The 23,395-nt window shown below is 40.0% G+C and overlaps 8 protein-coding genes and 1 long non-coding RNA gene across 9 annotated transcripts; 1 reads left to right on the forward strand and 8 right to left on the reverse strand.

The window, feature by feature from the left end:
- Positions 1-294: 294 nt before the first annotated feature.
- Positions 295-2,734, reverse strand: LOC135343209 (uncharacterized). Its single transcript, XM_064540205.1, has 4 exons — positions 2,514-2,734; positions 1,920-2,330; positions 1,761-1,817; positions 295-1,525 (listed from the first exon to the last, which is right to left on the reverse strand). The coding sequence occupies exons 1-4, from the start codon at positions 2,590-2,592 to the stop codon at positions 1,035-1,037; spliced, it is 1,038 nt and encodes a 345-aa protein (XP_064396275.1). The 5' UTR covers positions 2,593-2,734; the 3' UTR covers positions 295-1,034.
- A 498-nt stretch (positions 2,735-3,232) lies between these two features.
- Positions 3,233-5,772, reverse strand: LOC135343219 (uncharacterized). Its single transcript, XM_064540211.1, has 4 exons — positions 5,399-5,772; positions 4,076-4,477; positions 3,910-3,972; positions 3,233-3,708 (listed from the first exon to the last, which is right to left on the reverse strand). The coding sequence occupies exons 1-4, from the start codon at positions 5,475-5,477 to the stop codon at positions 3,233-3,235; spliced, it is 1,020 nt and encodes a 339-aa protein (XP_064396281.1). The 5' UTR covers positions 5,478-5,772.
- On the forward strand, positions 4,336-4,763 carry LOC135343220 (uncharacterized). Its single transcript, XR_010397102.1, has 3 exons — positions 4,336-4,443; positions 4,508-4,561; positions 4,623-4,763. It is a non-coding gene; the product is annotated as an uncharacterized LOC135343220 (long non-coding RNA).
- Positions 5,773-6,469: 697 nt separating the features above from the next.
- On the reverse strand, positions 6,470-8,018 carry LOC135343218 (uncharacterized). Its single transcript, XM_064540210.1, has 2 exons — positions 7,895-8,018; positions 6,470-7,846 (listed from the first exon to the last, which is right to left on the reverse strand). The coding sequence occupies exons 1-2, from the start codon at positions 7,950-7,952 to the stop codon at positions 6,561-6,563; spliced, it is 1,344 nt and encodes a 447-aa protein (XP_064396280.1). The 5' UTR covers positions 7,953-8,018; the 3' UTR covers positions 6,470-6,560.
- Positions 8,019-10,016: 1,998 nt separating this feature from the next.
- Positions 10,017-11,728, reverse strand: LOC135342444 (uncharacterized). The gene is made up of 4 exons (XM_064539175.1): positions 11,508-11,728; positions 10,914-11,324; positions 10,751-10,807; positions 10,017-10,507 (listed from the first exon to the last, which is right to left on the reverse strand). The coding sequence occupies exons 1-4, from the start codon at positions 11,584-11,586 to the stop codon at positions 10,017-10,019; spliced, it is 1,038 nt and encodes a 345-aa protein (XP_064395245.1). The 5' UTR covers positions 11,587-11,728.
- Positions 11,729-12,111: 383 nt separating this feature from the next.
- LOC135343224 (uncharacterized) lies at positions 12,112-14,885 on the reverse strand. Its single transcript, XM_064540216.1, has 4 exons — positions 14,628-14,885; positions 13,024-13,431; positions 12,902-12,964; positions 12,112-12,702 (listed from the first exon to the last, which is right to left on the reverse strand). Exons 1-4 carry the CDS (start codon positions 14,704-14,706, stop codon positions 12,227-12,229), a joined length of 1,026 nt encoding a protein of 341 aa, XP_064396286.1. The 5' UTR covers positions 14,707-14,885; the 3' UTR covers positions 12,112-12,226.
- Positions 14,886-16,398: 1,513 nt separating this feature from the next.
- LOC135343226 (uncharacterized) lies at positions 16,399-17,461 on the reverse strand. The gene has a single exon (XM_064540219.1). The coding sequence runs from the start codon at positions 17,419-17,421 to the stop codon at positions 16,435-16,437; it is 987 nt and encodes a 328-aa protein (XP_064396289.1). The 5' UTR covers positions 17,422-17,461; the 3' UTR covers positions 16,399-16,434.
- Positions 17,462-17,529: 68 nt separating this feature from the next.
- On the reverse strand, positions 17,530-19,846 carry LOC135343227 (uncharacterized). The gene is made up of 4 exons (XM_064540220.1): positions 19,596-19,846; positions 18,542-18,940; positions 18,437-18,478; positions 17,530-18,229 (listed from the first exon to the last, which is right to left on the reverse strand). Exons 1-4 carry the CDS (start codon positions 19,672-19,674, stop codon positions 17,802-17,804), a joined length of 948 nt encoding a protein of 315 aa, XP_064396290.1. The 5' UTR covers positions 19,675-19,846; the 3' UTR covers positions 17,530-17,801.
- Positions 19,847-20,200: 354 nt separating this feature from the next.
- LOC135343225 (uncharacterized) lies at positions 20,201-22,806 on the reverse strand. Its single transcript, XM_064540217.1, has 4 exons — positions 22,644-22,806; positions 21,326-21,718; positions 21,164-21,226; positions 20,201-20,956 (listed from the first exon to the last, which is right to left on the reverse strand). The coding sequence occupies exons 1-4, from the start codon at positions 22,720-22,722 to the stop codon at positions 20,481-20,483; spliced, it is 1,011 nt and encodes a 336-aa protein (XP_064396287.1). The 5' UTR covers positions 22,723-22,806; the 3' UTR covers positions 20,201-20,480.
- Positions 22,807-23,395: the final 589 nt, after the last annotated feature.

A 23,395-nucleotide genomic window follows, 5' to 3' on the forward strand; every position in this document is an offset into this window, starting at 1 on the left:
TTCAAAAGAAAAGGGAAATATCCACACAAGAGCGACCAGCTAATAACTAGTACAGTCATTCCACTATAGTTACAGTCACAGGTATGCAATTTTATGATAAAATCATTGCATGTATGCCAAAATGTTTACATAGATTTCGAGTATGATTACCATTGTAGGAGTTGACGATCCACATCATCATGAGAAAAGGCAAAACTCTGATCAACAATAGACTCATTACAGAAACCATTGTTAAATGCACTCAGCTAGTTACACGTAACTGGCACTATACTGTGGTAGTATATATTAACAATAGCTTGGGTTAGCTAACGTTATGCCACCTATATCCTCAATGAAATGAAACATAAACAGGAATCCCATGAATCACTATTGTTTAGTTGCAGAGGTACATATAACATATTTTATTGTCATTGTACACAAAAATATACCTTAAGGTGACATATTTTCACAGGTAGATTTGTTTGCGTTTTTACAGTTTTGTACATTTTGCGGTATAATTTTTTGCGAAATGTCGATCTGGATACATTAAACAAGAGGGCGGCCAATTATTTGCGAGTACTAATTTTTGCGATTTTACTCTCATTCGCAGAAATAGCAGAAATTAATACACGCGAAAATATGTCACCTTAAGGTAGTTGAAAATACACACTCCAACTGTTTCAACATAGTCTACAAGTTGTACAGCCAGCTTTTGATATAATATAGGTCTAACGCCAAGTGCAGTTACTCTTTGTATGGCATAGGAGCAGTCTTCCCATAGAAGTTGACGTGTCGAGAAGAGTTCAACTTGATATTATTATTGAGTAAATTAATGCAAATGAGCAATACGTAGCTATAAGCTCTTTGCTCATTTTTGAAAGCGACATTTATACACGTATGTAAACTTAAAAACAACCAATTCATGACGTTGCAATGGATTACTAAGTGGAATGTTGTGCACTTCTCTTAGACCAAACAAAACAAACTGCTATTAATTGTGAATAGTTTATCATAAAAGTAAACATACATTCACTTGTTTGTGTACAATGTACAAGCTAGGCAGGTATTTCCTCATACACTAGAGAAGTAGGTCCATCGTTACTGTCCTCAGTCCCATCTCCACTGTTACTACCCGACATGTTGCCATGGAGTAGGTCAGGAATGTAGTCATACTCTACACTCTGTTGGGCAATGGGTGGGGGCACACTCTCGTAGGAAGGGTTAGCAACCAGGTTAGCAACAGTTACAGCTGTTTCTCCATGCTCGATATTTTCATAAGCCTGGTTTGTTTTCAGGTTAATGTTTTCCGAGTCGATTACAAAGGAGCGATTAGTAAGATTGTTTGTTTGAATGTTTCTTTCTCTGTTCCACTGTCCATTTTTTTTCTGGCTCCACCATGTAACCATAACAATCACTACAATGATAACGAGTATAATGAGAATGAGTACAACAATCACTCCAACTAGTGGACCAACGATTGCACCCAGCTGGGGGTCACTTGATCCAGGTGGGGGGTCAGTTGTGGGGGGCACAGTGTCAGTGAAGCCTATAAGTGTAGGTGTCTGTATAATTATATTGCACTGTTGATGAGTTGTTTTTATAGTAGGGATTGTATTTCCATGCATATCAAGAATGATAGTGAAAGCACGGTATTAACAATAGCATTACTGCTGGCATATGTGTTATTTATTTAGCTAAATTATTTTGATGCTCACCATGGGATGTGATTAAAGGAACATATTCAGTTGCTAGACCTACCTACATGTAGTTTGCAGTTTTACCTGTTACAGTAGCCATAGCAGTAGGTAGTGTCATAGTTGATGTAGTGCAGACGGAATCTGTACAATAATGAGATAGATATAAGTGTCAATATCATCCCCCTGAGGTGTTATAATATTAAAGGCATTTCGAAATGTTGTCATAAAATAATCGCAACACACCATCTTGTGTAACATCAACACAGAGTGTCAGGAAGACGCTACTCATATCAGGTATCATGCAGCAGTATTGTCCAGTTACACTTTGTAGGGGGTTGCCTTCAGCATTAGGTCGATAATTGATTCGCACCAGACCAGTACCTCGATTCCTATAGAGGTGAGATGATGGGTCTGCATTAATACCAGGTACTTCAAATCCATTTAGTGTCCATTCTCCGACTACTCCACCATTAGGATTGTCCACTGCCCTGCAACAGTTGGGGTTGTCAGTGACACACACCAGGGCAGGACCCTCCACAGTGTCTGGTATTCCATCCGATATATTAGCTCGTGATGGCTGCTCTCTAATGTCACTCAGACAAACTCGACTGATACCACTGATCAGTTCTTGTCCCATGAACCTGATGGACACACCTGTATGTGTGGAATAACATAGCTATATTCATGGAAAGAAAATGGAAATATCCACACAAGAGTGACCAGCTAATAGCCAGTACAGTCATTCCACATTACAGCTAGTCACATGCAGGTATATGCAATGTTATAACTGTATGCCAAAATTCTGCAATACAGATCTGGAGTATGACAGTTATATACCATTCTGGGAGTTGACCATCAATATTGTCATGAGAAATGGCAAAACTTTCATTAACCATAGACTTATTACAGCAACCATAGCTAAATGCACTCAGCTAGTTAGACATACAAAACTGGAACTATACTGTGGTAGTAACAGCTGTACAATAGCTACTTGGTTAGCCACTCTTCTATAGCTATGATTTCCACCTCCTCAATGAAACATGAAACATAAACAGGAAACCATTAAACCATGAATAACTAGTTGCAGGGGTAGACATGTAAATACAAAAAGATATTTGAAAATACACAACTGAGTGCATCTTTAGTCGAAATAGCCAACAAGTTGTACTATAGTGAGGCCTTTGATTTTAGGTCCAACGCCAAATTTGAATGGTATAGAAACAGTCCCCACATAGAAGTTGACAGGTCGAGAAACTTGATATTGATATTGCACTGCACTATACCATTGACTAAGTAGTTCTAAGCTCTTTGCTCATCTTGACGCGACATTATATACACACGTATGTAAAACTTAAAATCAACCAATTAGCTTCAATTCATGAGAATGGTAATTGATTAATTAATGATAATGAGAATGGTAATAGATTGCTAAGTGCTAGGCAATAGATTACTAAGTGGAATTTTGTTGCTTTGAACAAACAAAACAAATTGCTAATGTGAATATTTATCATAAAAGTAAAACATACAAGCAATTGTTTGTGTACAATGTACTTAAGCTAGGCATGTATTTCCTCATACACTAGAGAAGTAGGTCCACTGTTACTGTCCTTAGTTCCATCTCCACTGTTACTAGCCGGCGTGTTGCCATGGAGTAGGTCAGGAATGTAGTCATACTCTACACTCTGTTGGGCAATGGGTGGGGGCACACTCTCGTAGGAAGGGTTAGCAACCAGGTTAGCAACAGTTACAGCTGCTTTTCCATGCTTGATATTTCCATAAGCCTGGTTTGTTTTCAGGTCAATGTTTTCCGAGTCGATTGCAGAGAAACGATTAGTAAGATCGTTTGTTGGAATGTTTCCTTCTGATTGTCCATTTCTTTTCTTTCTCCGCGATGTACATGTAACCATAACAATCACTATAATGAGAATGAGTACAACAATCACTCCAACTAGTGGACCAACGATTGCACCCAGCTGAGGGTCACTTGATCCAGGTGGGGGGTCAGTTGTGGGGGGCACGATGTCAGTGAAGCCTATAATTGCAGGTGTATTATTAATTGCACTGTTGGTGAGTTGTTCCTATAATTAGGGATTGTATTTTCAAGAATGGTAGTGAACACACATTATTATAACAATAGCAATAGCATTACTGCTGGCATATGTGTTAATGCACACCATGGGATGTGGTTGAAGGCACATATATGCATGTACATGTACATAATTTGCAGTTTTACCTGTTACAGTAGCCGTACTGGTAGCATTAGGTAGTGGTATAGTTAATGTATTGCAAACTGCATCTGTACAACAATAATCGAGATAGATATAAGTGCATGTGTGTATCAATATCATCCCCCTGAGGTGTTATATAGGAATTTCAAATGTTGTCAAATCACAACACACCATCGGGTGTAACATCAACACAGAGTGTCCGGATGACACCGCTCATATCAGGTATCGTGCAGCAGTATTGTCCAGTTACACTTTGTAAGGGGTTGCCTTCAGCACTAGGTCGATAATTGATTCGCAGCAGACCAGTACCTCGATTCCTATAGAGGCGAGATGATGGGTCTCCATTAATACCAGGTATTATAAATCCATTTATTGTCCACTCTCCGACTCCCCCGCCATTAGGATTGTCCACTGCCCTGCAACAGTTGGGGTTGTCAGTGACACACACCAGGGCAGGACCCTCCACAGTGTCTGATACTCCCCCCATTCCTTGTAGCTGCTCTCCAATGTCACTCAAACAAACTCGGCTGATACCGCTAGTCAGTTCCACACCCATGAACCTTATGGACACACCTGTATGAAATAACATTTATTTCAGTACAGGTTGGCAGATGATTTTCTACCCACTTGAAATGTTTTATCACCCGCTTGGAGCAGGTAAATATGTTACTTGCACCAATCACTCCCTAAACATTTGCATTTAAATTTCCTACTATAGCAACTCCCACGCCGGAATATCACATGCAAAGGTATTGGTGAGTGTGGTTTCCTGGCATTGAAAGGCGAATATTACAACCCACGGAAATTTCTTCTGAGGCTTTCGAGCCAAAGAATGAAATTGTCCTGCTACATTGACTATGTGTATAACAGTGTGTTTGCTTAGTCATGGATCAGTAACCACGATAATATTGCACATAATAATGCAATCATGTTGTAAGATTGTACATCACACGATGTCACATGCTATAATTATGTAGGTTGTTGAAAATTGACTACTGTATAGCAGGTGATTTTCATGCGGTAAAATTTTGTTTAACTTGAACAGCGGTGATTTTCGTGCTTCATTACATGCACTGCATTGATGCGTTCCGGTAAACCACACCTACATTTTCGTGGGTAACATTTCGCCGAGGTTAGTTGTGGATATATAGAGTTAAGGTTTGTAGCAACATTGAAGTTGCCACACTTCATTCTTGTAAAGTAACCCCTGGGGGGACCCCCAGACCCCTCGCTATATAAACAACCTTTGTCTCGCTACGGCCATTATGGTGCGGTCACAAGCGTTGTTGCTAATCACCTCTTTAATATTTGGAATCATATTTTCAACCGCTTGGGCAAATTCCTGAAATACTTTTTTATCATAAACAATAGGTTCTCATATCCACACAAGAAGAGCTATAATTATACCACAGTTATAGGTCGATCTAGAGCCAGTTCATTCCACTAACAGTCACATGGTATGCAGTTTTTTTTACATCTATATGACCAATTTACCATTCTGGGAGTTGACCATCCACATCACCATGAGAACTGGCAAAACTCTGATCAACCATAGACTCATTACAATAGCCATCGCTAAATAAAAGCACTCAGCTAGTTAGACATGCACATAACTGGCACTATACTGTGGTAGTAGTCTTTAAACAGCTGTACAGTAGCTGTACGTTTATACTGGGGAATTGTTTGCCATACTTCTTTTAATAGTCAATTAGTATAATTATATGCTACATCGATTGCTCGCCTTGAATGAAATCAAAACGTACAACTTAAACAGGAAATCGTTTAACCATGAAGATCACTAGTTGCCACGGTATTGTACGAACCGTTTAGCAAAATATTTCTCAGTTTTTGAGGCAGAGCAGTAAACGCAATTAATTATTACAGCCGCAAACATTAGCCCGAATTTGCACTCGTGAAAATTTTCAGCTATACGGCACTGGAAAATACACAATTGCAACACTTAACAGGGTTACTTACTATTGTAATGTGGGACCATTGATATTGGAACCAGCGGTCCCTCCAGAAGGCGCCACACCCCCAGTTCCCCGAGGCATCAGATGGAAGTTGACGTGTGGAGAAGGGTCCAACTTGATATTATTGTATGTACTGCACTAGCTATATCAATGTCAATTAGAAATGCTACCAAGCAATATAGGTATATAGCCTTGTTTCCAACCGAGTTGTCTCTAAAAATTTAACGCTAAATCGCCAACTTCGATCTACCGTATAGCGTGAAATTTTCGAGGGGCTTAATTTTTGCGGATTTCGTGGGTTAGAATCCTACACAAAAATTAAGTCCATGAAAATTAAATTACCTGCTATAACATGCATAGTTTTAAAGGTGTGGCTTCCGGTAAGCAGTCATTCCACGAACATTCTGCAACGAAATAGCTTTTAGAGGCCAATCCACGAAATATAAGTACATCGAAAATTTCGCGCTATACGGGAAAAGTTGACCTATGAACGAGGCTAAGCAATACGTAAGCTCTTGAAGCGACATTTATACGCGTATGTAAAACTTAAAAACAACGAATTACTTGCTAGGAAATGGATTACTAAGTGGAATGTTGTACCCTTCAAACAAAAACAAACTGCTTTTGTGAATTATCATAAAAGTAAACATTGCAAACACTTGTTTGTGTACAATGTGCTGAAGCTAGGCAGGTATTTCCTCATACACTACAGAAGTAGGTCTACCGTTACTGTCCTCAGTCCCATCTCCACTGTTACTAGTCGGCGTGTTGCCATGGAGTAGGTCAGGAATGTAGTCATACTCTACACTCTGTCGGGCAATGGGTGGGGGCATACTCTCGTAGGAAGGGTTAGCAACCAGGTTAGCAACAGTTACAGCTGTTTCTCCATGCTCGATATTTCCATAAGCCTGGTTTGTTTTCAGGTCAATGTTTTCTGAGTCGATTGCAGAGGACCGATTAGTAAGATCGTTCGTTTGAATGATTCCTTCTGGTCTGTTCCTTTCTGCATTTCTTTTCTGTTTCCATAGTAAAACAATCACTATAATGAAAATGAGTACAACAATCACTCCGACTAGTGGACCAACGATTGCACCCAGCTGGGGGTCACTTGATCTAGGTGGGGGGTCAGTTGAGAAGTCAGTGAAGCCTATAGGTGTAACTGTAGGTGTGGGTGTCGCTGTTAGTTGCATTGTTGATAATCGATACGATGAACTTGTTTTTTGAATTGGGGCAGTCGTCACAGTCACAACAGGTGAGCTTAATAGGGTAGTGTCCATAGATGACATCATTGGAACAAATGTTGAGATAATTGTTGAGGATGGTGAGGGTTGTTGAGGGGTTGAGGTGACAGCTGGTGATGGAGGAGATGAGGTGACTTCATTGGGGATGGTAATAGTTGTGTCACTGAATCTAGCCTCAGCTATGAAGATGTCAGTGTTACTGTCTCCTTGTTCAAATTCAAACTCAATGTAATAGGTTCTGAAATTGAACATTGAAACTGTTGGAATAACAAGTGTTGTCACAGAATTACAGTTCAGATCATCTCCATTTGTTACATAGTTTCCTACTAGTGTTGCAGCTAGGGGATTGAAGTTTGGGTAGTTGATGGACTCCCACACATTGATGGTATGAATGTCAGTATTCAGTGTTGGACAGTTAAACAGTTTCAGTTCAACTCCTCTGAGCATGAATCCAGTATTCCAGTTAAATCCAATTATTAATTGTGTCCCCCCATTTCTACTAATAGTAAAGAAATCTCTTGCCCAAGTTGGCTCAGTGGTGTCCACACTTGTAGGACACACCCCACCAATGAGAGTTGAGTTAGTTGGTGTATTACCAAAACATTGACAAACGCTAACAATATTTGTATTATCCACACACTCTTGAGGGCAGCCTCCATTAGCATCAGACCCACTCAGTGACATAAGACCATTTGGTAAAGTATGTCTTAAAGGACGAATAAACTCTCCTATTAAAATTAAGTAAAAGTATGTATTACTTTAATTATTTAACTAACCTTTAGCACTTGCTAGGATGACATACAGCAAGAAATGAATCCTTATAGTGAGCTTCATTTCTCTAATTTCTTAATGCAGTCTCTAACACTAGATCTACCTAACTAGCCTCACCCTCATTTCTCGACTCTTTGTGTAAACATTTGTCGTGGATGCATAAACACACATATTTAATCAAGATGAATACACAATGAATCCACGTCATAATAATTATGCATGTGTGGTCATGCACAAAAACACAAAAAGTATGCATATAGTATTCAAAGTGCATGGGAGTCGTCTAGTGTCTTAACTCTAATTCTCATGATATCTCCTGGTACACCTCATTGGACACAACTCCTTCACTGTCGTCCATAGCACTCGTTTGAGCACCTGGAGGGTGGCCTTGGAATAAGGTATTTGGTATGTAATCATACAGTTCAGTAGTTTGTCCATCTTGTGGCACTGTCTTGTCTTGTGCTTCTAGCTTTCCCATACGCCTGGTTATCATTCAGATCAATGTCCATATAGCAATCGCTTGTACTATATTTTGTGTTCCCATTACATCATGTGATTGTTTGGCTCTCTTGTACTTGTAGAACAAGAGTATAACGAGGATAATTATTATGATACTCAGTATTGCCACAATTCCAGCCAGTATGAACGTGGCAGCTGATTCGTTAGCACAAGCTGGAGTTGCATTGTCTGTAGTAGAATATGTCCTTCCAGTAGCTGTCGTAATTTCCCCTGTAAGTGTTTGTAGGAACATGCATATCAAGAAGGTAGTTTACTGCTGGTTTATGTCATAATGGTGTTATTTCTTTAACTATACATCAACTTTGATTTGATGATAATGGTTGAAGGTATAGCTTACACAAAATCTGAAGCTTTCATGCACGTGAGTACGTACCTGTTACAGGCGGGGGTTGGACAGTGGTAGTACTAGCACTTGAGTTGCACACTGTGTCATCTATATGTAGGAAAGAGAAGAGTGAGTAAATTAATGTTCTATGATCTGTTTAATAGACATGGCTCACTGTTAACTTCAACACAGAGTGTCTGGAAGACACCGCTCATATCAGGTATTATGCAGCAGTATTGTCCAATCAATACCAGAGGTGGGTCGGCTCCTTCAGCATTAGGTCGATAATTGATTCGCACCAGCCCAGTACCTCGATTCCTATAGATTCGAGATTGTGGGTCTGCATTAATACCAGGTGCTGGAAATCCATTTATTGTCCACTCTCCGACTGGCCCGGGATTAGGATTGTCCACTGGCCTGCAACAGTTGGGATTATTAGTAATACACACCAGGGCAGGACCCTCCTCTCTGTCTGGTACTCCCACCGTTGCATAAGCTTGTGATGGCTGCTCTCTAATGTCACTCTGACAAACTTGACTGATACCAGGAGTCAGTTCTTGTCCCATCAACCTGATGGACACACCTGTATGTGTGGAATAACATAGCTATTCAAAAGAAAAGGGAAATATCCATTATTAAATATATAATAGTGACCAGCTAATAGCCAGTACAGTCATTCCACTATAGTTACAGTCACAGGTATGCAATTTTATGATTGCATGTATGCCAAAATGTTTACATATAGATTTCGAGTATGAATACCATTCTGGGAGTTGACGATCCACATCATCATGAGAAAAGGCAAAACTCTGATCAACAATAGACTCATTACAGAAACCATTGTTAAATGCACTCAGTTAGTTAGACATATACACGTAACTGGCACTATATACTGCGGTAGTATATATTAACAATAGCTTGGGTTAGCTAACGTTATATGCCACCTATATCCTCAATGAAATGAAACATAAACAGGAATCACTATTGTTTAGTTACAGAGGTACATATAACATATTTTATTGTCATTGTACACAAAAATATAGTTGAGTAAATTAATGCAAATGAGCAATACGTAGCTATAAGCTCTTTGCTCATTTTTGAAAGCGACATTTATACACGTATGTAAACTTAAAAACAACCAATTCATGACGTTGCAATGGATTACTAAGTGGAATGTTATGCACTTCTCTTAGACCAAACAAAACAAACTGCTATTGTGAATAGTCTATCATATATCATAAAAGTTAACATACAAGCACTCGTTTGTGTACAATGTACTTAAGCTAGGCAGGTATTTGCTCATACACTAGAGAAGTAAGTCCACCGTTACTGTCCTCAGTCCCATCTCCACTGTTACTACCCGACATGTTGCCATGGAGTAGGTCAGGAATGTAGTCATACTCTACACTCTGTTGGGCAATGGGTGGGGGCACACTCTCGTAGGAAGGGTTAGCAACCAGGTTAGCAACAGTTACAGCTGTTTCTCCATGCTCGATATTTCCATAAGCCTGGTTTGTTTTCAGGTTAATGTTTCCCGAGTCGATTACAAAGGAGCGATTAGTAAAATTGTTTGTTTGAATGTTTCTTTCTCTGTTCCACTGTCCATTTCTTTTCTGGCTCCACCATGTAACCATAACAATCACTACAATGATAACGAGTATAATGAGAATGAGTACAACAATCACTCCAACTAGTGGACCAACGATTGCACCCAGCTGGGGGTCACTTGATCCAGGTGGGGGGTCAGTTGTGGGGGGCACAGTGTCAGTGAAGCCTATAAGTGTAGGTGTCTGTATAATTATATTGCACTGTTGATGAGTTGTTTTTATAGTAGGGATTGTATTTCCATGCATATCAAGAATGATAGTGAAAGCACGGTATTAACAATAATATTATATCATTACTGCTGGCATATGTGTTATTTATTTAGCTAAATTATTTTGATGCTCACCATGGGATGTGATTAAAGGAACATATTCAGTTGCTAGACCTACCTACATGTAGTTTGCAGTTTTACCTGTTACAGTAGCCATAGCAGTAGGTAGTGTCATAGTTGATGTAGTGCAGACGGAATCTGTACAATAATAAGATAGATATAAGTGTCAATATCATCCCCCTGAGGTGTTATAATAATTATTATAGGCATTTCGAAATGTTGTCATAAAATAATCGCAACACACCATCTTGTGTAACATCAACACAGAGTGTCTGGAAGACGCTACTCATATCAGGTATCATGCAGCAGTATTGTCCAGTTACACTTCGTAGGGGGTTGCCTTCAGCATTAGGTCGATAATTGATTCGCACCAGACCAGTACCTCGATTCCTATAGAGGTGAGATGATGGGTCTGCATTAATACCAGGTACTTCAAATCCATTTAGTGTCCATTCTCCGACTACTCCACCATTAGGATTGTCCACTGCCCTGCAACAGTTGGGGTTGTCAGTGACACACACCAGGGCAGGACCCTCCACAGTGTCTGGTATTCCATTCGATATATTAGCTCGTGATGGCTGCTCTCCAATGTCACTCAGACAAACTCGACTGATACCACTGATCAGTTCTTGTCCCATGAACCTGATGGACACACCTGTATGTGTGGAATAACATAGCTATATTCATGGAAAGAAAATGGAAATATCCACACAAGAGTGACCAGCTAATAGCCAGTACAGTCATTCCACATTACAGCTAGTCACATGCAGGTATATGCAATGTTATAACTGTATGCCAAAATTCTGCAATACAGATCTGGAGTATGACAGTTATATACCATTCTGGGAGTTGACCATCAATATTGTCATGAGAAATGGCAAAACTTTCATTAACCATAGACTTATTACAGCAACCATCGCTAAATGCACTCAGCTAGTTAGACATACAAAACTGGAACTATACTGTGGTAGTATCAGCTGTACAATAGCTACTTGGTTAGCCACTCTTCTATAGCTATGATTTCCACCTCCTCAATGAAACATGAAACATAAACAGGAAACCATTAAACCATGAATAACTAGTTGCAGGGGTAGACATGTAAATACAAAAAGATATTTGAAAATACACAACTGAGTGCATCTTTAGTCGAAATAGCCAACAAGTTGTACTATAGTGAGGCCTTTGATTTTAGGTCCAACGCCAAATTTGAATGGTATAGAAACAGTCCCCACATAGAAGTTGACAGGTCGAGAAACTTGATATTGATATTGCACTGCACTATACCATTGACTAAGTAGTTCTAAGCTCTTTGCTCATCTTTACGCAACATTATATACACACGTATGTAAAACTTAAAATCAACCAATTAGCTTCAATTCATGAGAACGGTAATTGATTAATTAATGATAATGAGAATGGTAATAGATTGCTAAGTGCTAGGCAATAGATTACTAAGTGGAATTTTGTTGCTTTGAACAAACAAAACAAATTGCTAATGTGAATATTTATCATAAAAGTAAAACATACAAGCAATTGTTTGTGTACAATGTACTTAAGCTAGGCATGTATTTCCTCATACACTAGAGAAGTAGGTCCACTGTTACTGTCCTTAGTTCCATCTCCACTGTTACTAGCCGGCGTGTTGCCATGGAGTAGGTCAGGAATGTAGTCATACTCTACACTCTGTTGGGCAATGGGTGGGGGCACACTCTCGTAGGAAGGGTTAGCAACCAGGTTAGCAACAGTTACAGCTGCTTTTCCATGCTTGATATTTCCATAAGCCTGGTTTGTTTTCAGGTCAATGTTTTCCGAGTCGATTGCAGAGAAACGATTAGTAAGATCGTTTGTTGGAATGTTTCCTTCTGATTGTCCATTTCTTTTCTTTCTCCGCGATGTACATGTAACCATAACAATCACTATAATGAGAATGAGTACAACAATCACTCCAACTAGTGGACCAACGATTGCACCCAGCTGAGGGTCACTTGATCCAGGTGGGGGGTCAGTTGTGGGGGGCACGATGTCAGTGAAGCCTATAATTGCAGGTGTATTATTAATTGCACTGTTGGTGAGTTGTTCCTATAATTAGGGATTGTATTTTCAAGAATGGTAGTGAACACACATTATTATAACAATAGCAATAGCATTACTGCTGGCATATGTGTTAATGCACACCATGGGATGTGATTGAAGGCACATATGCATGTACATGTACATAATTTGCAGTTTTACCTGTTACAGTAGCTGTACTGGTAGCAGTAGGTAGTGGCATAGTTGATGTATTGCAAACTGCATCTGTAGGAAAGAGAACAGTGAATAAATGTTCTCAATAGTCTGTTTAATAGATAGCTTACTGTTAACTTCAATACAGAGTGTCTGGAAGACACCGCTCATATCAGGTATCGTGCAGCAGTATTGTCCAATCAATACCAGAGGTGGGTCGGCACCTTCAGTACTAGGTTGATAATTGATTCGCACCAGACCAGTACCTCGATTCCTATAGATACGCGATTGTGGATTTGCATACATACCAGGTGCTGAAAATCCATTTATTGTCCAATCTCCGACTCCCCCGCCATTAGGATTGTCCACTGACCTGCAACAGTTGGGGTTGTTAGTAACACACACCAGGGCAGGACCCTCCACAGTGTCTGGTACTCCCACCATTGCTTTAGCTCCTGGTAGCTGCTCTCCAATGTCACTCAAACAAACTCGGCTGATACCCCTAGTCAGTTCCACACCCATAAACCTGATGGACACACCTGTATGAAATAACATTTATTTCAGTGCAGGTTGGCAGGTGATTTTCTACCCACTTGAAATGTTTTATCACCTGCTTGGAGCAGGTAAATATGTTACTTGCACCAATCACTCCCTAAATATTTGCATTTAAATTTCCTACTAGCAACTCCCACGCCGGTATATCACATGCAAAGGTATTGGTGAGTGTGGTTTCCTGGCATTGAAAGGTGAATATTACAACCCACGGAAATTTCTTCTGAGGCTTTTGAGCCAAAGAGTGAAATTTTCCTGCTACAATGACTACCGTATAGCGGGTATATTTCGAGGGTATAAATGTTCGCGGTTTTCGCGGATTAAGCCTGTACCGCGAAAATTTATACCCACGAAAATTTATGAATAGTAGGCGTGTTCAGTATTATGGATTCAAGGCTAACGATGTGGAGGTACAGCTGCATGTTGATGTGCGCATGCGCCAAAAGGCTGGAACTCAGACCACAAAAATAAAATCCGCGAAATCCTTTGTAGAGGTCCATGCGCAAAAATTTATACCCTCGAAATATACCCGCTATACGGTATATGTATAACAGTGTGTTTGCTTAGTCATGGATCAGTAACCACGATCATGTTGCACATAATAATACATGTTGTAAGATCTACTAGATTGTACATCGCACGATGTCACATGCGTCACATGCCATAATTATGTAGAGATTGACTACTGTATAGCAGGTAATTTTCATGTGGATAAAATGTTTTTTAACTTGAACAGCGGTGATTTTCAGGAGTAAAATGCTTCATTACATGCACTGCATTGATGCGTTCCGGTAAACCACGCCTACATTTTCGTGGGTAACATTTCGCCGAGGTCAGTTGTTGGATATAGGGTTAAGGTTTGTAGCAACATTGAAGTTGCCACACTACATTCTTGAAAAAGTAAACCCCTGGGGGGGACCCCCAGACCCCCTGCGATATAAACGACCATTGTCTCGCTACGGCCATTATGGTGCGGTCACAAGCGTTATTGCTAATCATCTCCTTAATATTTGGAACCACATTTTCACCCGCTTGGGCAAATTCCTGAAATACTTCTTTATCAATAATCTCATATCCACACAAGAAGAGCTTATACCACAGTTATAGATCGATCTAGAGCCAGTTCATTCCACTAACAGTCACATGGTATGCAGTTTTTTTTACATCTATATGACCAATTTACCATTATGGGAGTTGACCATCCACATCGCCATGAGAACTGGCAAAACTCTGATCAACCATAGACTCGTTACAATAGCCATCGCTAAATAAAAGCACTCAGCTAGTTAAACATGCACATAACTGGCACTATACTGTGGTAGTAGTCTTCATACAGCTGTACAGTAGCTGTACGTTTATACTGGGGAATTGTTTGCCATACTTCTTTTAATAGTCAATTAGTATAATTATATGCCACATCGATTGCTCACTTTGAATGAAATCAAAACTTACATAGGAAATCATTTAACCATGAATCACTAGTTGCCACGGTATTGTACGAACCGTTTAGCAAAACATTTCTCAGTTTTTGAGGCAGAGCAGTAAACGCAATTAATTATTACAACCGCAAACATTTATTACAAATAGCCCGAATTTGCACTCGTGAACATTTTCCGCTATACGGTACTGGAAAATACACAATTGCATGCAACACTTAACACGGTTACTTACTATTGTAATAATTATGGGACCATTGATGTTGGACCAGCGGTCCCTCCAGAAGGCGCCACACCCCCAGTTCCCCGAGGCATCAGATGGAAGTTGAGGTGTGGAGAAGGGTCCAACTTGATATTATTGTATGTACTGCACTAGCTATATCAATGTCAAATAGAAATGCTACCAAGCAATATAGGTATATAGCCTTGTTCCCAACCGAGTTGTCTCTAAAATTTAACGCTAAATCGCCAACTTCGATCTACCGTATAGCGCGAAATTTTCGAGGGGCTTAATTTTGGTGGGTTAGAATCCTACACAAAAATTAAGTCCATGAAAATTGAGCTATAACATGCATAGTTTTAAAGGCGTGGCTTCCGGTAAGCAGTCATTCCACGAATATTGTGCAACGAAATAGCTTTTAGAGGCCAATCCACGAAATATATAGTGCCTCAAAAATTTCGCGCTATACGGGAAAAGTCGACCTATGAACGAGGCTAAGCAATACGTATAGTTCTAAGCTCTTGAAAGCGACATTTATACGCGTATGTAAAACTTAAAAACAACGAATTAGTTGCTAGGAAATGGATTACTAAGTGGAATGTTGTACCCTTTAAACAAAAACAAACTGCTATTGTGATGAAAGTAAACATTACAAGCACTTGTTTGTGTACAATGTACTGAAGCTAGGCAGGTATTTCCTCATACACTACAGAAGTAAGTCTACCGTTACTGTCCTCAGTCCCATCTCCACTGTTACTAGCCGGCGTGTTGCCATGGAGTAGGTCAGGAATGTAGTCATACTCTACACTCTGTTGGGTAATGGGTGGGGGCACACTCTCGTAAGAAGGGTTAGCAACCAGGTTAGCAACAGTTACAGCTGTTTCTCCATGCTCGATATTTCCATAAGCCTGGTTTGTTTTCAGGTCAATGTTTTCTGAGTCAATTGCAGAGGAACGATTAGTAAGATTGTTCGTTGGAATGTTTCCTTCTGGTCTGTTTCTTTCTGCATTTCTTTTCTGTTTCCATAGTAAAACAATAACTAGAACGATAATGAGTACAACAATCATTCCAACTAGTGGACCAACGATTGCACCCAGCTGAGGGTCACTTGATCCAGGTGGGGGGTCAGTTGTGGGCGTCGGTGTTTGTTGCATTGTTGATGATAATCGATTCGATGAACTTGTTTTTTGAATTGAGGTAGTTGCTACAGTCGCAACAGGTGAGCTGAATAGGGTAGTGTCCATAGATGACATCATTGGAACAAATGTTGAGATAATTATTGAGGATGGTTTGTTTTCAGGTCAATGTTTTCTGAGTCGATTGCAGAGGACCGATTAGTAAGATTGTTCGTTTGAATGATTCCTTCTGGTCTGTTCCTTTCTGCATTTCTTTTCTGTTTCCATAGTAAAACAATCACTATAATGAGAATGAGTACAACAATCACTCCGACTAGTGGACCAACGATTGCACCCAGCTGGGGGCCAGGTGGGGGGGGAAGCTGTGGGGGGCACAGTGTCAGTGGGGGGGTCAGTTGAGAAGTCAGTGAAGCCTATAGGTGTAACTGTAGGTGTGGGTGTCGCTGTTAGTTGCATTGTTGATAATCGATACGATGAACTTGTTTTTTGAATTGGGGCAGTCGTCACAGTCACAACAGGTGAGCTGAATAGGGTAGTGTCCATAGATGACATCATTGGAACAAATGTTGAGATAATTATTGAGGATGGTGAGGGTTGTTGAGGGGTTGAGGTGACAGCTGGTGATGGAGGAGATGAGGTGACTTCATTGGGGATGGTAATAGTTGTGTTACTGAATCTAGCCTCAGCTATGTAGATGTCAGTGTTACTGTCTCCTTGTTCAAATTCAAACTCAATGTAATAGGTTTGGAAATTTACATTTGCATTTGCTTGAATAACAATTGCTGTCACAGAATTACAGTTCAGATCACCTCCAGTTGTTACATAGTTTCCTATTTGTGTTGCAACTATAGGATTGAAGGTTGGGTAGAGAATGGACTCCCACACATTGATGGTACGAATGTCAGTACCCAGTGTTGCACAGTTAAACAGTTTCAGTTCAACTCCTCTGAGCATGAATCCAGTATTCCAGTTAAATCCAATAATTACTTGAGTCTCCCCACTTCTACTGATAGTAAAGAAATGTCTCGCCCAAGTTAGCTCAGTGGTGACCACACTAGTGGGATACACCCCATCGATGAGAGTTGAAGTAAAGGGTACGCCATCAGAACATAGACAAATGTTATTCACATTATCCACACAGTTTTGAAGGCAGCCTCCATTAGCATCAGACCCATTCAGTGACATAAGACCAGCAGGTAGAGTATGTTCATCTGGACGAATAAACCCTCCTATTAAAATAAAGTACAAGTATATGTACCGGGTATATGACTAATTGTGTATTACTAACCTTTAGCACTCGTTAGGATGACATACAGCAAGAAATGAATCTTTATAGTGAGTTTCATTTTTCTAATTTCTTAATGCAGTCTCTCTCACACTAGATCTACCTAATTAGCCTCACCTTCTGATTTCTCAACTGTTTGTGTAAACATTTGTCATGGATGCATAAACATACATATTTAATCAAGATGAATAACACAATTGAATCCACGTCATAATTATGTGGTCACAAAAACAGTGAATTCGCTAAAAGTATGCATAGCACTTAAAAGTGGGAGTCAGTTTCATGATATCTCCTGGTACACCTCACTGGACACAACTCCTTCACTGTCGTCCATAGCACTCGTTTGAGCACCTGGAGGGTGGCCTTGGAATAGGGTGTTTGGTATGTAATCATACAGTTCAGTAGTTTGTCCAGCCTCCTGTGACATTGCCTTGTTTTGAGCTTCTCTAGCTTTCCCATACGCCTGGTTATCATTCAGATCAATGTCTGTAGCAATCGCTTGTACTACATCTTGTGTTCCCATTACATCATGTGATTGTTTGGCTCTCTTGTACTTGTAGAACAGCAGTATAACGAGGCTAATTAGAAGTAGAATTATTATACTCAGTATTGCCACAATTCCAGCCAGTATGAACGTGGCAGGTGATTTGTTAGCACAAGCTGGAGTTGTAGTTGGATTTTCTGTAGTAGAATCAGTAGTAAGTTCTTCTGTAAGTGTTTGTAGGATCATGCATATCAAGAGAATGGTAGTGAAAGTACATTAATTTTATAACAATAGCATTACTGCTGGTTTATGCTATAATGGTGTTATTTCTTTATTTAGCTATAGATAAGTTATATATGGTGAAGGCATATACCTATATCTAGCTTGTACATTTAATTTGAAGCTTTCATGCACGTAACGTAAGTACGTACCTGGAAGTTGGTTACTAACACTTGAGTTGCACATTGTGTCATCTGTATGTAGGAAAGAGAAGAGTGAGTAAATGTTCTATGATCTGTTTAATAGATATGGCTCACTGTTAACTTCAACACAGAGTTCCTGGAAGACACCGCTCATATCAGGTATCGTGCAGCAGTATTGTCCAATCACTCCCACAGCATCTTCAATGCCAGATTGAGCATTAATTCGCACCAGACCAGTACCTCGATTCCTATAGACGCGAGCTAGTGGTACTGCATTAATACCAGGTGCTGGAAATCCATTTATTGTCCAATCTCCGACTCCCCCGCCATTAGGATTGTCCACTGGCCTACAACAGTTGCGGTTGTTAGTGACACACACCAGGGCAGGACCCTCCACTGTGTCTGGTACTCCCATCGTTGCATTAGCTCGTGATGGCTGCTCTCCAATGTTACTCAGACAAACTTGACTGATACCGCTGGTCAGTTCTTGCCCCATCAACCTAATGGACACACCTGTATGGAATGAAATAGTCTTAGTCTTCATTTCAGCACGGGTTAGCAGGGGATTTTCCACCCACTGAAATGTTCTGTCACCTGGTACTTGGACCTGTAAATCATCCGCTTAACATTTTTGTACATCTACAATGACAATGTGCATTTCGATGGTATAACAATGAGTTTGCTTAGTCATGGATCAGTAACCACGATCATGTTACAGATACACTAGCTAGGTGCATGGTACATTGAAATGTACAATGTCACATGTTCCGTGCACAGGTTGTTGAGGTTTGACAACTATGGCCGGAATATAGGGTTAAAGTTTTGCAGTTGCCACTAATTTTTGTCCTCAAAATTCAGGAAATCATTCTCATGCAAAGTAACCTTACAAATGGGCCCCCAGACCCTCGACTGCGCTAAATCAATTGCTACAGCCATTGGGGCCCGGTCACAAGCGTCTAATGCTAATCACCCCTTAAGATTTGGAAACTACATTGGGGTATTCAAAGAATAGGTTCACATCCAAACAAGACTTTATAGTAGTGAACAGTTAGAGCCAGTCTATTCCACTAACAGTCACATCACTCATAATTATGGTACACTGATGTATGCTATAAATTATACATACCAGGGTACATGCATGTAGATCTTGAGTATGATACCAAATTACCATTCTTGGAGTTTACCATCCACATCATTATGAAAAAGGGCAAAACTCTGATCAACCATAGACTCTTTACAGTAGCCATCGCTATTAAAACCACTCAGCTAGTTATATACATATGAAACTGGCACTATACTGTGGTAGTAGTAGTAACAGATGTACAGTAGCTACTTGGAATTCTTGCCACTCTTCTTTAGTCACTTGGTAGATCTATGCCACATTGATTGCTCCACATCCTCAATGAAACCGAAAATTAAACAGGAAACCATTTAACTATGAATCACTATATACTGTTTAGTTGCCGGGGAAAGAACATAATTATTAATTTTATTATCATTGTACAGAAAAGATCTGCCGTTATAGAGGACAATTTTCGTGAGGTGCAAAATTTCTCGTTTTTGATCGAGTGGTCAACATGAACTGGGAGCACACACCTGCAAAGCTTTTGGTGGGTGTGATTTCCTGGCATGTTGAGCACTAACATTTCAACTGTGATAATTTATTCTGAGGGCTCTCAATCCAAATAGCCCAAATTTACATCGCGAACATTTCCCGCTATATGGTACTTGAAAACAATTGTAATACCAAAACAGTCTTATTGAATGGCATAGGAGCAGTCCTCACATAGAAGTTGTCGTGTCGAGAAGGGTCCAACTGGATATTGATATTGTACTGCACTATATCAATTAATGCAAATGAGCAAATCGTAGCTATAAGCTCTTTGCTCATTTTGAAAGCGACATTTTATACACGTATGTAAATATAAAAACAACCAATTCATGACGTTAGGCAATGGATTACTAAGTGGAATGTTGTGCCTTCTTTTTTAAACGTGAATATTTATCATAAAAGTAAACATACAAGCACTTGTTTGTGTACAATGTACTTAAGCTAGGCAGGTATTTCCTCATACACTAGAGAAGTAGGTCCACCGTTACTGTCCTCAGTCCCGTCTCCACTGTTACTAGCTGGTGTGTTGTCATGGAGTAGGTCAGGAATGCAGTCATACTCTACACTCTGTTGGGAAATGGGTGGGGGCACACTCTCGTAGGAAGGGTTAGCAACCTGGTTAGTAACAGTTACAGCTGTTTCTCCATGCTTGATACTTCCATAAGCCTGGTTTGTTTTCAGGTAAATGTTTTCCGAGTTGATTGCAGAGGAACGATTAGTAAGATCATTCGTTGGAATGTTTACTTCTGATTGTCCATTTCTTTTCTTTCTCCGCGATGTACATGTAACCATAACAATCACTATAATGAGAATGAGTACAACAATCACTCCAACTAGTGGACCAACGATTGCACCCAGCTGGGGGTCACTTGATCCAGGTGGGGGGTCAGTTGTGGGGGGCACGATGTCAGTGAAGCCTATAATTGCAGGTGAATGTATTATTAATTGCACTGTTGGTGAGTTGTTCCTATAAATAGGGACTGTATTTCCAAGAATTAATGGTAGTGAACACACATTATTATAACAATAGCAATAGCATTACTGCTGGCATATGTGTTAATGCACACCATGGGATGTGGTTGAAGGCACATATGCATGTACATGTACATAATTTGCAGTTTTACCTGTTACAGTAGCCGTACTGGTAGCAGTAGGTAGTGGCATAGTTGATGTATTGCAATCTGCATCTGTACAACAATAATCGAGATAGATATAAGTGCATGTATCAATATCATCCCCCTGAGGTGTTATATAGGAATTTCAAATGTTGTCAAATCACAACACACCATCGAGTGTAACATCAACACAGAGTGTCCGGATGACACCGCTCATATCAGGTATCGTGCAGCAGTATTGTCCAGTTACACTTTGTAAGGGGTTGCCTTCAGCATTAGGTCGATAATTGATTCGCACCAGACCAGTACCTCGATTCCTATAGATGCGAAGTGGTGGGATTTGATTAATACCAAGTACTGTAAATCCATTTATTTTCCACTCTCCGACTTCCCCGCCATTAGGACTGTCCACTGCCCTGCAACAGTTGGGGTTGTCAGTGACACACACCAGGGCAGGACCCTCCACAGTGTCTGATATTCCTTGTAGCTGCTCTCCAATGTCACTCAAACAAACTCGGCTGATACCGCTAGTCAGTTCCACACCCATGAACCTGATGGACACACCTGTATGAAATAACATTTATTTCAGTGCAGGTTGGCGGGTGATTTTCTACCCACTTGAAATGTTTTATCACCAGCTTGGAGCAGGTAAATATGTTACTTGCACCAATCACTCCCTAAACATTTGCATTTAAATTTCCTACTAGCAACTCCCACGCCGAAATATCACATGCAAAGGTATTGGTGAGTGTGGTTTCCTGGCATTGAAAGGCAAATATTACAACCCACGGAAATTTATTCTGAGGCTTTCGAGCCAAAGAGTGAAATGTTCCTGCTACATTGACTATGAGTATAACAGTGTGTTTGCTTAGTCCAGGGTCCAGTAACCACGATCATGTTGCACATAATAATACAATCATGTTGTAAGATTGTACATCACACGATGTCACATGCTATAATTATGTAGGTTGTTGAGAATTGACTGCCGTATAGCAGGTGATTTTCATGTGGTAAAATTTTGTTTAATTTGAAGAGCGGTGATTTTCGTGAGTAAAATGCTTCATTACATGCACTGCATTGATGCATTCCGGTAAACCACGCCTACATTTTCGTGGGTAACATTTCGCCGAGGTCAGTTGTTGGATATAGGTTTGTAGCAACATTGAAGTTGCCACACTTCATTCTTGTAAAGTAACCCCTGGGGGGGACCCCCAGACCCCTCGCTATATAAACGACCTTTGTCTCGCTACGGCCATTATGGTGCGGTCACAAGCGTTATTGCTAATCACCTCTTTAATATTTGGAATCACATTTTCACCCGCTTGGGCAAATTCCTGAAATACTTTTTTATCATAAAGAATAGGTTCTCATATCCACACAAGAAGAGCTATAATTATACCACAGTTATAGATCGATCTAGAGCCAGTTCATTCCCCTATAACAGTCACATAGTATGCAGTTTTTTTTTACATCTATATGACCAATTTACCATTCTGGGAGTTGACCATCCACATCGCCATGAGAACTGGCAAAACTCTGATCAACCATAGACTCGTTACAGCAGCCATCGCTAAATAAAAGCACTCAGCTAATTAGACATGCACGTAACTGGCACTATACTGTGGTAGTAGTCTTTATACAGCTGTACAGTAGCTATATATATAGCTATAACTATGTCTATACTGGGGAATTGTTTGCCATACTTCTTTTAATAGTCAATTAGTATAATTATATGCCACATCGATTGCTCACTTTGAATGAAATCAAAACTTACACAGGAAATCATTTAACCATGAATTACTAGTTGCCACGGTATTGTACGAACCGTTTAGCAAAACATTGATCAACCATAGACTCGTTACAATAGCCATCGCTAAATAAAAGCACTCAGCTAGTTAGACATGCACATAACTGGCACTATACTGTGGTAGTAGTCTTTATACAGCTGTACAGTAGCTATATATATAGCTATAATTATGTCTATACTGGGGAATTGTTTGCCATACTTCTTTTAATAGTCAATTAGTATAATTATATGCCACATCGATTGCTCACCTTGAATGAAATCAAAACTTACACAGGAAACCATTTAACCATGAATCACTAGTTGCCACGGTATTGTACGAACCATTAGCAAAACATTTCTCAGTTTTTGAGGCAGAGCAGTAAACGCAAATATTAGAACCGCAAATATTTATTACAAATAGCCCGAATTTGCACTCGTGAACATTTTCAGCTATA

This window comes from Halichondria panicea, chromosome 10 (genome assembly GCF_963675165.1).
Source record: "Halichondria panicea chromosome 10, odHalPani1.1, whole genome shotgun sequence".
Classification (NCBI taxonomy): Eukaryota; Metazoa; Porifera; class Demospongiae; order Suberitida; family Halichondriidae; genus Halichondria; species Halichondria panicea.